Raw genomic sequence first — 17500 nt, forward strand, 5'->3', positions numbered from 1 at the left:
GTACGGTTTCATCTTCCCACACCGTTAACTTGTATATCGCTAACGTGGCTAACGTCGCTCCTCTGTTTTGACCTGCTCCCGTGGGGTTATTTATCTCTGACAATGGTAAGCCTTCGAGATAAGAGCCCATAGTGTATTATTATCATGTCTAGTTTTTTTCGTTTTTTTCTTCGCAAAGAGTCCTTTCTAGTCAGGATCTGATAAGAGCATTGTGCGCTGTGTCACCAGTCATGACCAAGTGTCTTTTTCAATCATTATCGTTTACAGCATTGATGTAGAGGATCCACGGAGAAACAGAACCACGTCAGTTGAAATCATTCCTGAGACATTTCTTTTTGAATGTAACGCGGAGATCATCGATTTACCGATCTCTCTATCGCACCTTTTATTCATATTTGTGTTTCAACGCCTTGTTTGCATTACTTGAACAATATCACATTGTTCCATTTGTATACTAAGTTTTATCGCTGTGTCTTTGTGTCTTGCATGGGTAGTTTTTCTTTTATAAATATATGTCCATGGCCTTGTATTGTTCTATTGTTACTATATATTTATTCTTTCTTGAATCGTACATTTTGGAAATGGTAGTTTTAAGAATCAGCATGTTTACAATATTGCACATCATATCGAATCATATCAATCAAGAGGTTTGAAATGGTCACTCTTGGTACTTCAGTGACCCATTCATAATAATGTTACGTACTGACTATCATAATGTAAGTACTGACTATCATTTAGAGGATCAGTCGTTGATACCACCATTGAGGTGATGTTTCTCCCTGTCCTGTGCCCTCTCTGTGTTGAGTTATCTACATACAGTGGGACAGCACAAGTGGTAGGGTGTTTGACAGAGAGACAGAGGGAGATAGGGAGAACAGACAGTACAGAGGCAGTATTGCTCAGCTATTGAACGTTTGACCACATCAAAACAGTCTGCCGTAAGACGTACTAAGAACCTACGTATGAAAAGGAGGTGACACAAAGGTGCCAAAATAGAGGGGGTTAAGACTGCTGTAGAGGTGTGTGTGGCTGGTGACGAGACAAGCCACACTGGGTGAAGTGTCAGTCACTAGTTACAGTACAGATCATCTTGAGTCAGTCACTATAGTTACAGTACAGAACATCTTGAGTCAGTCACTAGTTACAGTACAGATCATCTTGAGTCAGTCACTAGTTACAGTACAGATCATCTTGAGTCAGTCACTAGTTACAGTACAGAACATCTTGAGTCAGTCACTAGTTACAGTACAGAACATCTTGAGTCAGTCACTAGTTACAGTACAGAACATCTTGAGTCAGTCACTAGTTACAGTACAGAACATCTTGAGTCAGTCACTAGTTACAGTACAGATCATCTTGAGTCAGTCACTAGTTACAGTACAGAACATCTTGAGTCAGTCACTAGTTACAGTACAGATCATCTTGAGTCAGTCACTAGTTACAGTACAGAACATCTTGAGTCAGTCACTAGTTACAGTACAGATCATCTTGAGTCAGTCACTAGTTACAGTACAGATCATCTTGAGTCAGTCACTAGTTACAGTACAGATCATCTTGAGTCAGTCACTAGTTACAGTACAGATCATCTTGAGTCAGTCACTAGTTACAGTACAGATCATCTTGAGTGTTTTTGTAGCCTCCAGTATACTACTTTGTGTATGTTTGTTAAGATGCTGGTTGTAATCTCATTGCATTGTCATTGCACATTATTATCATTTGCCAAAAGTGTTATGGTCTCCACTGTTAAGCAACACATACTCTAGGTACTTGTAAGACCCTGAGTGGTTGGAGTGTTATTTCACTGATCCGGTTGCCTAATGGTTGATATCATGGTATTTGTATATAGATTTTCTGATGGCTCATGCCAAAGTGAGTTTAAACACACGTTCCCACAAGAACGTTACTGGAACGTTCCAAACTTTGGGCAATTTTATATGAATCTAATAATGCCAACGCATGTAGCTAATGACTTCAGATCAGCTCGCACTGTTTGATTTTCAAGGAATATATATTTTTTATTTGTGTTGTAGCTTTAGAGGTGGTTGCTACTTTCATACTATATGCAGTTCCAGGCTTACGTTGCATACTTGCATGTGTTTTACAGTATCCGATTCTAATATTTTTAATTCAGCATTTTAAACATTAGGTATATGAAAGTGGCAGCAACAGACTTTTTTTTTAAAACTACTGCAGGACACGTATTTTGATGGATGTAAATATATATTCCTGACATTGTTTATTTGAGAGAATATCCTGTAGAAGAAGGAATTCTTTAATTGCCAATGTTCAGCAAAAATGCAACGAATCAAGTGAAGTTAACGGAAAAAATAAATTTCATCAATAGAGAACAAATAAATGAATAAATACATTTTTGAAGAATCCTGAAAACAGTTTTTATGTTACGTTTTATTTATTGAAATTTGAAAGAGAAAAATATTGACATTTCAGTTCCTGCAGAATGGTCAAACGCTCTGTGTTTGTCAGGTTTAGACAAATGCAAACTAATGGGTTTGGTTAGCTTATTTGCTAGTCTCTGAGGAGCTAGAGCTAGTCAGCTTGCATACCGCTGCATGTGTCTTGACTAAAGGACAGTGGTAATGGAGTTTCGTACTGTTATGCCAGGTGTTATGTCATCTTTATGATAGCATTATATAGGCTGTTTTACATTGACAGAATTTACCAAGTCACGAAAAACCTTCTGTATTATAGTTTTTTTTTTCCAGATGGAGTCTTGATACATTCAACGAATGAGCTTGTGATTCTCTTGTACTTTTCTGCTGATGTTTATTAACTTGAGACTGGAATATCTACTGCATGGTGACACTATAGAAGATACTACGGTCTTTATAACAAGTATCTTTTATCAATATTTTATACTCTTGTTAATTTTATATATCCATTTAACCCTGTGTTCTAAGCTGATATGTTTACTGATAGCTAGACATCTGAAAGCTGTATCTTATACTGTATGCTTGTCTGTATGTTCTTACGTTTTGTGTTTTTTGTGTTGTGTCAATTTTATTCTTGGTTACACTGTGCTTATCTTATAGTTATAATCTGAAATTATTTATTTTTCTTTTGTATTTTATGTCAACTTGTGGCATGACTTTGAAATAAAAGATGAAACCTTATTGCATTTGAACTTGATTTGTCAATATATATTGATGGTCAATATTGGGCTGCGAATTTCTGTATATTTTGGCTACGACAGTGCAGGATCGCTGATTTGTGTAGCAGATTGAATTAATCAGGATTGTATCCAACATTAAACCACTTTTGAAAGTCTAAAAAACGTTGACAAACTTTGAATTTTGATTGAAATGTTGTTTATCTCACAGCCCTCATAGGCTGCAATGCAACCCTATTCCTAAACCATCTGAAATTATACAATTATACTGTTAACCTTCCTCCCCATACATACACAAACACACACACACACTCACAAAAGTAGGATGTTGACCTTTTCCATAGACAATAGGTGTGCTGCAGGATATAGCTCTTGGGAGGGGTGCTGTAGTATCTATGCCTGCCTCTATCCAACACTGTCTGCGGTACTTACAAGAATAACCCCATGACCTAGCTCCCCCCCATTCCCTGCCCCCTCCTCTCCTCTCCTCTGAGCTGGCCACTGTTCCTGCTCCCTAAGCCCACCTCCTGGCTAATAGGGATCAGTGACTGGATGAGAGAGAGAGACTGGAGAGAGTCACTCCCCCACGGGATGCCACGCTGCAACAGGTACCTTAGACAGAAGGAGAAAGAAAGAGAGCGAGCCAGAGAGATAGACGAAGACGGAGGAAAAGAGCATGTGGCAAAGGATTGACAGGGACGGCTGACCCACGACAGGAGGAGAGAGAGAGAACTTCTTGTCAGCCTGCCTCTAGTTTTCCCATTGACTGGTACGTTACCCCCCCGGCTGACTGTGGACTTACCAGAGTGGAACTAGAGAAAGAGAGAGAGAAAGAGACGGCGAGGAGAAAGGAACCCGAGCGTGTTGAGTGGTAAGTGAGCGTCAGGCAGGGCTTAGCTGTCCCAGCGCACAGTTCTGCTGCTCTTCAGGAGCTTTAACTCAAAGCCTCTTACCTCCACTGACCACTCACCATCACAGCAGGCTCCGTGCCAGGCCTCAAAAGAGACCATTTATATACACATTGTGTGTGCGTGTGTGTGTATAGTGTGTGTGCGTGCGTTTGTGTGTGTGTGTGTGTGTATATAGTGTGCGTGTGCGCGTGCGTGTGTGTGTGTCTGTGTGACCAAGTGTACAGCAGGTGTGTGCTGTGTAGATGTTGACAATGGGGTTAATTTCTTTAAAAAAGTATTAGATATGTGTATTATTTTAAGCAGGACATCAGTAATGTTGGTGACACAATGTGAACTAGTAACATGACCAAACTTGGTCTGAGTCAGAAAGAATATCCCTTTATTATCAGACAACTGTCAAACAATGTATCAAACGGAACTTCTCTTTGTTACAGTAGTTTGAATTATAATGACGAAGTATGTTATAGATTCACTGAGTAAGCCTACATTGTGCAGTGAGACTGCTGAAGCTTAATGTATATCAAATACATATCAAAAAGTGTCCAAACTTTTGACTGGTCCTATATATATATATATATATATATATATATATATATATATATATATATATATATATATATATATATATATATATATATATGAGCAGTCCAAAGTATAATATATACATATTATGAGGAGAAAGTACCTCTATCAAAGTAATAGTTATTCATGTTAGGCTTTTCATAATGTAGCAGTCACTGAGAGCTAGTACAGTAGCAAAAGAAAACAACCAAAAGTCAGTTAAGCTCCAGTAAAGGAAAATGTGTTTATTTGATCTGTTTAACAAAAACAACAGTACAGTAGATGCAATTCATATTGGTTATTACTAGTTAGTTAAACTGGCCACACTGGTACTTTTGCATGGTGGAACTTCTAAACTGTGTCTCCTGGTCTCCTGCTGTAACTTAAGTAGCATTATGCCATTGTATAAGTACTCCACATACACTCAGATTAGCAGTGGAAGGCAGTTTCAAGTCCACTATCCATGTGTGTGTACTGTAAGGACAGCAAGAGGAGTGTTAGGAGGGACAGATGTTGAAGTCTCTTGCCCTAGTGCCTTATTAACACTTGAAATCCCGTAAGATAAAATACACTTTGTTGTTTATACATTTACCCTATTTGACGGTCTTTGATTAACCAGATTGCTGAGTTGTTGTTTTTTCCAAATTGGTTAACATTGGTTTGGGTTAATGGTTTGGTTATGGTCAGGGTCAGGCTTTTAGGTTTTGACCTAGTCTAGGATGCTGGTCAAGAAGATCCCTTTAGTCTCAACCATATCAGAAGTTAGGTGGCGAAGGGGCAGTGATGCCTTCTGACTGTGGTTTGACCTGGTGACGCGGGCCTCAGCCTTATGCTCAAGAGGCTTGCCAGATCGTGGGCCCCTGTGGTTTTGGATAAGAGGCTCTGTCTTAGCAGGAGTGCGGTGTGAAAAGCAGTATTATAATTTACACGTAGGCAGGCTAATATCAAATGCAGTTATATGACAATGCCTCTAACCTACTTAAACAACTCAGCAATGCTATTATTCCTGAATGGAATTGTTTTGCAACAGAGTTTCTTTGCAAAGCAGTACTTAGACATGGCAGGCTAATATCAAATGCAGTTATGTGACAATGCCTCTAAACCCAAACAACCCAAATCAGCAATGCTATTGTAGTATATTTTGGCACACACACACACACACACACACACACACACACACACACATAAACTTGTGACATAAGGCACTCAAGGCCCCGAATGGTTGCGGCTAAACAATAGATGAATTCACTGCGAGACAACGGCACCTTTTTGTGACACAAGGTGAGGTCCTTGGGACTAAAGTAAAGCACTCAGGTTCGTGTATGAGGGAACAGAGACATGAAACCAATTTATCAAACAGAGAAAGATTGTTATGGTGCAATAGAAACATATTTTATTTAACACTTATATTTAAAAAAGATTTACTTTATCTAAAAACACCATACAAAAACACTTTCCGTAAGACAAAAACACAAGGGTAGGACGACTGGCGGTAGAGAGGGATACTACTACCCTGAAAGTCGCTGGAAAGGCACACCAGTGAATCTGTGAAATGGACACACACCACAAAGACACGGGAGACACGCAGCAGGCTCACAGCAACCAACCACACTACAAATAATGCACAGCAGACAGTGGGCTAGGTGTTCCCCAGTGATTAATCACACCCCGACTACCCTCTCCACGCCGGCGCCCCCCACTCAAGCCAAAGAACAGAAAAACAACAAAAATAAAGAGACTAATATAAAAGGACCAGTTGGTTCACATCCAAGAATAAATAACACGTCAGGTTTAGCTCATCCTCCACTATACATAATTACAATATGGTTTGTTTTCATTACGCTAAACATTAAATATGAGCAAAACAGCAGCGGGCACTCTTATGGGCAAAGGGAAAGGAGTTGGATTAATCATCTACCCATATTAACACTATAGCTGCGTCAATTCTGTAAACCACCAGCCCCAGTACCTGAGTCCACGGCAGCTATCGGCTAGCCCGCTGTATTGGTACCGCACAGGTCAGGCTAGACCTGTATCAAAATACAATCGTTAACACCTTCTCAACCTTGCTTCTTATAATGTACGACAACAGTAATCGGTAGCTGTACACACACCCTCACTTCTCCCTTCCTCGTATGCTAGCACCACTCGGCAACCACTCCGATCTACCCCACCTACAAACAACGTGATGAGAGGGGACAACAAGAAATATAAACGTCTAACCCGGCTAGTGTTACAAACAGATTTACCTGTGGGAACTTCAGAGCTCCGAAGGGGATAAACCAACTCTCAGACGGATATGCCCACAGTCGTGTTCCTGGTTCTTAAAGGCCCATATCCACCCCAACTTCCCCTCTAAGGTCCCGCCTTGAATGACACTAATTGGCTACAGGTGGTACCTGTCACAATCTGTATAGAATGTATAAACTGTATAGTTTGCCTTTTGCTATAAGGATCCTCCAGACTGTGGGGGATAGGGTAGGGTTACGGTTACGGGTACCTTTGTTAAAGCCATGTGGTCATTCCAAGATGGCTTTCTTGTAATCTATGACTCCCCCTCTGACCTATAACCTAAGTGACATCATGTAGGTCTTCCTAGTTTTCACACCTCGAGCATCCCTACAGTAAAAATGATAGGGCCATTGTTGAAGCTATATTTGCATACCAAAAGGTATAAAGGTAGGGACAGATGAAACCAACTTCCTCTCGGACACTCCAGCAAGCTCTTGGTCACTCACTCCAGCCAGCTCTTCAACCAGCAGCATCAGCTGTTCTTGTAACTGTACTTTTGTTTAATAAATAGTCTTAGAACTCAGAAATTGTACTTGTGATTTGTTCCAAACAAGTTAACAACACTATTATTCCTGAATGGAATTGTTTTCTAGTCTTTCTTCTGAACTTGTTTGGAAAGCCTGGGGGTGAGCCTGGTGAGGCAGAAAGCAAGGCAGAAGCTTGCGTTAGTTCAGACAGGACAGCTGTGCGTCAAGTGGCGGACCCTCTGGTGACAGAAAGCTGATTTCACACGTATGCAAAACATTCTTCCCATATTCAGGGACAAAGCTAAAAGCAGCCATTTTGTTGGTTGTGCCACCACCGCCCCAGCTTGGTCTCTCTGTATTTAACCTACCTATGTGGGGGGTTTGATAAGTCAGGGGCTCCCTGCCATAGGGTATTTTTTCTATTTTATGTTGTTAAACTTCAGGCAAGAAGCTATACAGAGCAAAGCCATCCAATTAAACCAAACTTAAATGTATTTCAATTTTCATTACATTTGATTAATCCAACGTAAGTGCCCTGATTGAAGTGTGTTAGCGAGGGATGAAGACCACCTCAAAACAGAACAGCTAAACATCTTCACTGACCCCCATGTGGGTAGTGTTAGAACAACCAAATTATAATTCCAGGAAAAATAAAACTACTTCAGCAATGTCTATTTTCAAAAATATAGCTTGCTAGCAATGTTAGCTAATTTGCTAACACTGACTAATTTGCTCCTTTCAAGAGTACAGAAAAAGGGAAGGGGGTTATTGTTCTTGAAACATCACTTCTGTTCAAAGCCAATCAAAATATGACCTCTTATAGCTAGGGCTCCATTCAACCAAAACGGCTAATAACGATTTCTCAAGACCTCCCAAGCAGGCGTGAGAACATTGTGATTTGGAGGTATAGCTACGCGAGATTACATTGAACCCAATGATAATCTACTTATTGGGCTAATGGAGGCCTGAGGTGCCACTGCTACATACTGTACAGTATACCATATGTTCCTGCTGTGGCCTCCTCCTCAGTCACATGCAGTGATGATGACGGGCCTCTGAACAAGGCTAGAGAACGCTGCCATATTGCTTTCACCTATCCAGTCCTTTCACATCTGTGAAGATGAGGTAAGGATCTAGAGGAGGGAGCTGAGACCCAATATAGAACCAGGCCAAACACACTCCCTGTTGTATTGCAGGTAACTGTTGAGCCAAAATGGCTACCTTGCACAAAGCCATTGTCATCATTACGTACAGTATATAAAAGGAAGAGACACAAGAGAGCCCAGTGAGGGACGGTTGTCAGGGAGGAAGTGAACCCGGCAGCCATGTTAAATGATGGGTTGTATAAGCAGAGGGATTAGCCCCAGGAATCTGAGTAAGCCCCCCCCCCCCCCCCCGCTCACCTGACTACATGACCAGCTGAGCCACATGGTTAAGACATGACACTGTGCTTAGCCCAGCAGTGACTCTAGGAATATCTCTTATTAGACATCAGAACACTATATTAATACATATGAATGCACTCAAATTGTATTTGTATAGAACTCCCGAGAATACTATAGGGACATATACTAGTGTACTGCCTTCGGGAAGTGTTCCGACCCCTACACAGTGTGTAATTGATTCCTATGCAAATCAGAGACCCTATAAAAAACAAAGATAATATTCATTCCAAAATGGATCCATTGTTTATATCATGTAGATCTCTTTCAAGTGGGGTCCCATTTTGCAATTTCATATGGATCTCCAAGGCTTTTTCTGCCAATGTGAAGCTGGCTGTGATGCATTGCGGGCAATGTGTTATTATAATAGTTGCCCTAGCAACACTAGGAGAAAGGCACTGAGAATTTCAAGGCAGTCTGAGACAGCCCACACAGCCAACTAAAACAACTCCCCTCTGCCTCCTAAACTCACCTATTTATTTACTTATTGACAAAAAATACCCGGCTATTAATTGACATTAATAAGATATACTGGTAGATGGAATGTGTGTGTTGAGTGTAAAGCTTGCTTGTTTTTTAGACAACATGCTGCAGATGTGTGTATTCATTCATTATTTGTCTGTGGGTGCGTCTCTCCCTCTGTGTTAGCAGAGGTAGGCTACAATTAGCTACAATTGGAGGAAGTCAATTTATAGACAAGCGAGGTTAGTCAGCATTGTGCGTGTGTGTGTGTGTGTGTGTGTGTGTGTGTGTGTGTGTGTGTGTGTGTGTGTGTGTGTGTGTGTGTGTGTGCGCAGAACAGTAACTGTAACCCGCCTACATATGTGCTGCTTATTAGTGTAGTCCCAAATAATCACTCTTGTGCCTAATTTCCCAACTGGTCTAACCACAAGCAAATACTTAAGCAAACACACCAATTTAGAACTCCACCGATGCTTATGGTCTTAATGGCTAATCTTAATGTCTTTCACCATTAATGTCTATTAATGTCTTTCACCATTAATGTCTATTAATGTCTTTCACCATTAATGTCTATTAATGTCTTTCACCACCAAAGCACACCTATAATCTCCTTTACAGGGCACGGCCAAAATCACATACACACACACACACACACACACACACACACACTCACACACTCCCCGGTCGTAAAAGGTTTATAGTGTTATGCATCCTAATTTCCCTATTAAATTGGGTTAAATTGGGATTCTAGGCTCAGACAGTTTGGCCCTCCAGTCTCCCAGGACCATGTAAAACCCTATATTATATATATATATATATATATACACACTGTGCTTAGCCCAGCAGTGACTCTATATGACTATATATATATATATGTTACGGTACATGTGGGAATATGGTACATGTGGGAAAACTAGGGTTAGGGTTAGGTGCTAGGGCTAGGGCTAGGGTTAGGGGTAGGGGTAGGGGTAGGGTTAGGGTTAGGGTTAGACATGCCAGCATGTACCAAGTCAACGTTTTATGCTGCCATGTCCCCGGAAATGCCGACATAAACCGTATTCCCACATGTACCGTAACATATATATGTATATATAATTTATATATATATATATATGTATATTATAGACTAAACTGCTGTGGAGAATCTGTGAGACCATAGTCTGTATATTACAAGCTGCAGTCTAGACTAATTTAATAGTTCCATCCTCACACACACTGCCCCCTGTTGACTTGTCTCAATGTATTATGTTTTCATACTAGGGAATCATCTCTCCTATCTTGTCATGGGGTTGTCTGTGTCTGTGTTTGCCATTAGAGTGCAGTCAGGGAGCTTTCTCTTGGTTCTTTGTTGACTTATTACACTGTATGGTCCCAGCGGGACTCAAACCCCCTGTCGTTAGCGCCATGCTCTACCAACTGGAGGACCACTACTTATTACACATGTTACTTTTCTACCTTACACGTTGTTCTCACCTTGTTATGTTTGTATGACAACTTATTTTGTCTGGCTTCCATTACAGGGTCCGCACATGGTGACTTCTAATGTCCTGGAATAATCTGGCAGCTGAACCATGGTCATTCTGCAACAGGTGTGTGTGCAGTGTGGAGGAAGGGCATGTTGGCCATGGGTATGGAGTCATAGGAGAGACTGATCCTTTGTTCCTCTTAGCTGGTCTCTCTCTCTCTCTCTCTCTCTCTCTCTCTCTCTCTCTCTCTCTATCCCTCTCTCTCTCTCTCTCTCTCTCTCTCTCTCTATCCCTCTCCATATATTTATCTCTGTCTCACACACACATACACACACACACACACACACACACACACACACCATCTCTCTCCCACACACACACCCGGTGGATGACCTTTTACAGGTGGTTCTATTTAAATGTTAATGCCACTGAATCCCACCTTGGCGAGACATGGCTGTGGTGGTGGTGGTGGTGGTGGTGGTGGTGTGTCAGACTGTGAGGTCACTCTGTCTGGCCCACTAGAGGACACTGACATGTTTAGCTGCTTCTGATGCTAACAATAACAGGAGATAACCCCATCAATGAATCATCTGCTCTGGGTTTGTCTCTGGGAGCCTCAGGGGGTCATGGAGTCTCAGGAGGGAACTCGCTGGGTTTATAAGGAACAATGTCAAGAGCATAGCTCTGAGTCTCCTTCCCACCGCCAGGGAGATCTGTGTGTCTTACCAGTAAAGCCTCTGTAATGCCAGGGTCTAGACTAGACGGTGAGGAATTGTTTCTGTTGGGTTTTTACTTTTCTCTGTAAAAGTGCTGTTTAGAAACAAGACCTAATATCGAAATATAGTCGTATATTTAGTATGTCATACAGTATGTATTGTCAACATTTGCATTTGCTGACATGGCATATTTGGTTTGCAATGGATGTTTCATTGTTTGACTGATAAAGTTGAGTTGGGGCTGTATTCAATCACCGGGTTTCCTGGGCAACTCAAGGCTATCAGTGCATTCTTCGTTTCAGTGTTTTTAAAAGAAGACGAGGAAAAAAGACCTAAACATGAAAAGTGTTTTGGACTATTTCACATAATCACACATGTGATTTGACTGGTCAGTGTAACAACATGTCCAGCATGGTAAAACAACAACATTTACAGCTTAAGGAGAAGGATTTAGGCTCCTCCCCCACCCCTCTTCCCTAGCAACGGTGAGAAGCGTTAGGTTAAGGGTGGGAAATACCCTACAAATTCGGATACAAAAAACACTGAAGTTAAGATATACAGTACTGTAGCATACATTTCATTACATTCTATCAGTTTATTATGTTTTTTGTCAGTGTCTGTCACTATGTGTTATAGCAAGTTGTATGGTTTTACACGGTTCAATGAATAATACATATAAATAAATAAATAGGAAAAATATAAACATGAGATCAAAAAGTGACTGTTTTTTAGATCACAGGGGCTGAATAAACTGATGAATTGATCCGATTATCGCCAACCTGTCAAGACCCTTTCATCCCTACTGTATGTCTGTGTTTAGTCAGAAGTATTGATTAGGCAGGGCATTGCAGGTCAGACCACAGCTCCCACAAGACCCAAAGTACCGTAATGATTCATTAATGTCCTTGTGAAGCCCGAGGCACATTTCCACACTGTGTGTGTGTGCTATCAAACTGTTCTCTACTCCATCCCATTATGTGTCTGCGTGCTGCAGAGTACTGTGATGTGTATCCTAGGCAGGACCACATTGGCCGTCTCCCTCTCGCCTTTTAACGGTTGATGAACGGTTGACTGATGTCTGCGCTCGTGTTCCAGGGAGACTATGTCTGGTTGGACCATAAATCGGGCCGGGAGTTTGATGTCCCCGTCGGAGCCGTGGTCAAGCTGTGTGATTCTGGACAGATCCAGGTGCTGGACGATGAGGGACGGGTGAGTCCAGACAGAAGAATGTGAACTCGGATTCATGAAGCACCACATCACCACAGGAGGACCTGGGGGGTATTCCATCAACGTCGCTAAAGGAAAATCCAGGCTTGTTTTGATAAGTCTCACGAGACGAGATCAAGAATAAGCCTGGATTTTCCTTTAGCGACGTTGATGGAATACCCCCCAGGTTTCTTTCTAGCGGTTGTCGTATCGCAGGAACAATATTCACTTGTGGGACGAGAGCACTAGTCAGGTTGCCCAACTGTTTCTCCTTTGTAGCAATGTAGCATTGTTCAATGCAGTTACCTGGAAAGGTACCCAGCCATTTGTCTCCTTCATCAGCGGAGAGAAACTGGCTACCTAGACAAAAAAAGAGGGCGAAAAGAGGCCTTTAGGGCGTGCTCTTCCCTGTCCCTGTGTCATCCTGGCAATGCAATTGGCTCCAATCACGTTCTGCGCCAATTAAAACCTTTATGACTCCCGGAGGGCTTTCTGATTCAGAGCCAGCAGTCCAATGTCAAGTAACCATCACAACAGTGTGTTCTCACCCTCTCCTTGATTTGTTTGTTTGTTTGTTTATTAGGATCCCCATTAGCTAATGCCATGACATTAGCTAGTCTTCCTGGGGTCCGACACAATGCATCGTGTAACGGTTCTCTCCCCCCCTCCCACCTCAGGAGCACTGCATCTCCCCCCAGAACGCCACCAACATCAAGCCCATGCACCCCACCTCTGTCCACGGGGTGGAAGACATGATCCGCCTGGGGGACCTCAACGAGGCCGGCATCCTCCGCAACCTGCTCATCCGCTACAACGAGCATGTGATCTATGTGAGTGATTATTTGAGGGAATTGAGTCTTGAAAGTCCTTGAAAGGTGCTTGAATTTGATGTTTCAGAAGTAGTGGGAACCCTGTCATGCTGATAAAGAGGAGTAGCACAGTGTGACCTGTACTCCCTGACCTCCGCATCCTTGTTATACTGTACACACTTGAGTGTAGAGTATCACTGGTTCCTGATCTCCCAGTCAGTCCCTCATCAACCTATGGCTGTTTTGTGCTCTCTCTCCCTGTCTACCCTTCCCTCTCCCTCTGCCTATCCGTCACCCTATCTCTCTGTTTAGACCAATTGTGGTGGAAGGGTGAGTACAGAAACTACTGAGGACGCTAACTTAAAAAACGTTTTCCCGTTTGAACGGGAACGTTTTCAAAGATGTGCTATGCTATCGCTAATGTTGTACGTTGCTATTGCATAGCACCTTCACTTCTTGTCTTTTACACTAACGCTGATTGGCTGTAATCTGTGCCGTAGCCGTCCGCTCTGGATTTAACCTTTAATCCGGCTTTTTAAGAGCCCTTTGATAGTTGAAGCGTAAATATTGGACACGTGAGCACATTGAACACTGCTTTGGTTTGGGCTTGGGCTAGGGCTTAGAGATGCAATGCATTATGGGGACCCTGATTGTCAGCCTTTCTTACACAGAGATACAATGTGTTGTTCTACAACACTGTCTAGCTGGTAATTTACTATCAGCTGCTGCTTTTGTGAAGACTTATCCCATGATGCCGGCTTGATGCCGAAACACATCCACAGTGGCAGCTGATATGCATTATAGGATATTAATGATGTTTAGTGGATCAAGCCTGGATCACAGCAGCCAAATACACATTCTTCACAACTCAACTTGTGAGTTGAGCATGCCTTTTTCTTTTTCTTGATGATGTCGATATTATTATTATTATTATTATTATATTATTATTCAAGATCTCTAAATTCAAATTGTGATATAGCTCTAATTCTGAACACCCAGAATCATTGTTAGACTCATAATACAGTTCCACAGCAATGACTCTTAACAATCACCACAGTACAGGGGCCTCATTTATAGAAAGTACTCAGATCAAATTTTGATCTTACCCGTGTCGTACGCAGAAAACCACGTCAACGTAGTGATTTATACAATTTCAACGTGAGTCAATTTGACCGCGGAAACGATCGTAGCTCTACATAGAGTATTGACCTTGCGTACGCACATGACCTACTGGTTATGCGGAGTTATTACAGGCATGTGAGCCGCACTGCCTACTGTAATTCATGCAAGTGGCTCGTAATAAAATTAACGATGTTGTTATCAGCCAAGAAAATGAGTTTAATTCAAGATTTGAAAGGAACTGATGTTTATGATTGTATTTCAGTCTTCCTTTATATCCCTCCGGGGCTGTCTATCTCCCCTTCAACATGCCTAGTGCGTTCCACAACGAACCTTGCCCGGCCACGAGCTAAATTATACTGGATTTTCTCCGGTGTCTGGGAGTTCGCAAAGGGAGTGAGCAGCCCCTCTTATAAGACCACCTGATAAGAATAAGACCATTATATTATTACAGTATAAGCAGCACTCGAGTTGAGGGGGGATGGCATCCCCCCAGAAATAAAAACAGTCAAAATCGCCTCCCTCTTTCCATACTTTATGTAATTTTATCAATGAATGTGGTATTACTGCTATTTCAAGGTGCGAGGGGGCATGCACACATGCAATGACATTTTTACCAAGTTACTGACACTGAAGTCACTGACACTGAGGGGATGCTAAAATTGTCCTCATATGATAAAATCCACCAACTCCCCTGATTTTCTTTTACAACTTGAGTACTGAGTATAAGCATTTGCCTGGTTAGTTGTCATGATCAAACGTTACAAATGCAACTTACCGAGAAGCCACCCCTCTCTGCCCTCTCCCGCTTCCAGACGAACGCCTACCCAATATTATAGCACTTGTCTTAATTCAGCCGCTATAATTGAGCCGCTATCACAGGCGTTAATACAAACCGCATTCACCTGCGTTCATTTTACCTGCGTTGGTATTTATAGAAGGAAGCACGTACGCAACTTTAAACCATCTCAGCCCGTTTTATAAATAATGCTTACGTCCGTTTAGAAAAATGTGCTTACGTGAAAGTCAAAGATGACGTTCAAGTACTTTTTTATAAATGAGGCCCCAGAACTCACAATGATGATCTGTGAATGATCATGATCTATGATCTGTAAAAGTGAGACATCATTCTGCTGCGGAAACCCCAGTGGTTAGATGTTGTACTTGTCAGGGCTTGACTCTAAACTGTTTGACCTTTGACCTTTCCCCGCTGCAGACATACACAGGGTCAATCCTGGTGGCGGTGAACCCGTACCAGCTGCTGCCCATCTACACGCCGGACCAGATCCGCCTCTACACTAATAAGAAGATTGGGGAGTTGCCACCTCATATTTTTGCCATCGCAGACAACTGCTACTTCAACATGCAGAGGAACAACAAGGACCAGTGCTGCATCATCAGGTGTGTCTGTGTGTGTGTGTGTGTGTGTGTGTCTGTGTGTGTGTGTGTGTGTGTGTGTGTGTGCGTGTGTGTGTGTGTGTGTGTGTGTGTGTGTTTGTGTGCGTGTGTGTACATGCGTGTCTTTGTGGCTTTGTGCGTGTGTGTGTGTGTGTGTGTGTGTATGCGTGCCTGCGTGCGTGTGTGTACGTTTCCACTGAGCGTGGTGGTGTGGGTATGTTACTGTTAGTGCCAGTTTGGGTTTCTCTGAATACAGGGTTGTGAGAATGAGAGAGAGAGAGAGAGAGAGAGAGAAAAAGAGAGAGAATGTGTGCTGGTAACAGTGAGAGTGTGTGTTCCTAACGCATCTCCTTCTCTGTGTTCCTCAGTGGTGAGTCGGGAGCGGGGAAGACGGAGAGCACCAAGCTGATCCTCCAGTTCCTGGCAGCCATCAGCGGGCAGCACTCCTGGATCGAGCAGCAGGTCCTAGAGGCCAACCCCATACTGGAAGGTCAGACAAACTACTTCACATACTGTACCGTACCTAATGTTGTGTGTGTGTGTGTGTGTGTGTGTGTGTGTGTGTGTGTGTGTGTAAAGAGAGGAGGGTGAGAAAGAGGGTGGTATATCGAGAGAGGAGGGCCAAGAGCAGCTGAGGGGTGGAATTAAAAAGAACTAAGAATCAATTAAAATGAAAAACATTGGACAGAAAATGGACTGTAATGACCATATGACAAAATGTTTACTGTAATGTGTAAAAAGTAAAAGTAACTAGTAGATACTGCATGTAAACGTAAATGTACACTGTATGTAAAAACTAAAAACAAATCAAACAAACACGTAGTACTTAGGTCCAGCGATGAAGGGGAGTAGTGGCCGGGCTAATAACATAATTAAATGAATAAGAATGTATTTTTTAAATACACCCATGCCATTCTGTATAGACATAATCCTCACGTATTATCCCTATTGACTTAGTTTGTTCTGTGTTCGCTTATGCAGCATTTGGCAACGCTAAGACCATCAGGAATGACAACTCCAGCCGCTTCGGGAAGTACATAGACATCCACTTCAACAAGAGAGGAGCCATCCAGGGAGCCAAGGTAGAACAGTACCTGCTGGAGAAGTCCAGGGTGTGTCGACAGGTGAGAATGTGTTTGACATCATCCTAGTGGACATAGTCCACCTCATCTGTATAGTCATATCCAGAGACCTTGATGGTGACATAGTGCTCTATCAGTGGAGGCTGGTGGAGGTAGAAATCGGAGGATGGGCTCTACCTCCACCAGTTCTATCCTCTATCTAGGTCTGGCTTTGGACTTCTTCTACTGTTCACCGGTTTGACTTACCAAGACAAAGCCTGTCTTTCTAAGAGAAGTGTTAGGTTTAGGGTCTTGGTCTTGGAAGCCCATGTTCCAGATTCAAACCCCCTTCTCTGTCTCTGTCTCCCTGCCCCCCCCCCCCCCTCTTTCTCACTCTCTCTCTTTCTCTCTTTCTCTCTTCAGAATGCAGATGAAAGGAACTACCATATCTTCTACTGCATGC

The 17500-nt window shown here is 42.4% G+C and overlaps 1 protein-coding gene across 1 annotated transcript in view; it reads left to right on the top strand.

The window, feature by feature from the left end:
* Positions 1-13369: 13369 nt before the first annotated feature.
* The window catches only part of LOC308156565 (unconventional myosin-VIIa-like), a gene marked incomplete at both ends in the record, with an annotated part of 292311 nt that continues 288180 nt past the window's right edge, over positions 13370-17500 (top strand). The window contains 5 exons of the mRNA XM_080529937.1: positions 13370-13480; positions 15795-15979; positions 16345-16466; positions 16958-17100; positions 17461-17500. The exon at positions 17461-17500 is cut by the window's right edge and continues 74 nt beyond it. Coding sequence (XP_080386063.1) covers positions 13370-13480; positions 15795-15979; positions 16345-16466; positions 16958-17100; positions 17461-17500 — 601 coding nt within the window. The remainder of the gene's footprint in view (positions 13481-15794; positions 15980-16344; positions 16467-16957; positions 17101-17460) is intronic.

Source organism: Nansenia antarctica (genome assembly GCF_963989245.1).
Source record: "Nansenia antarctica genome assembly, chromosome: 4".
Lineage (NCBI taxonomy): Eukaryota > Metazoa > Chordata > Actinopteri > Argentiniformes > Microstomatidae > Nansenia > Nansenia antarctica.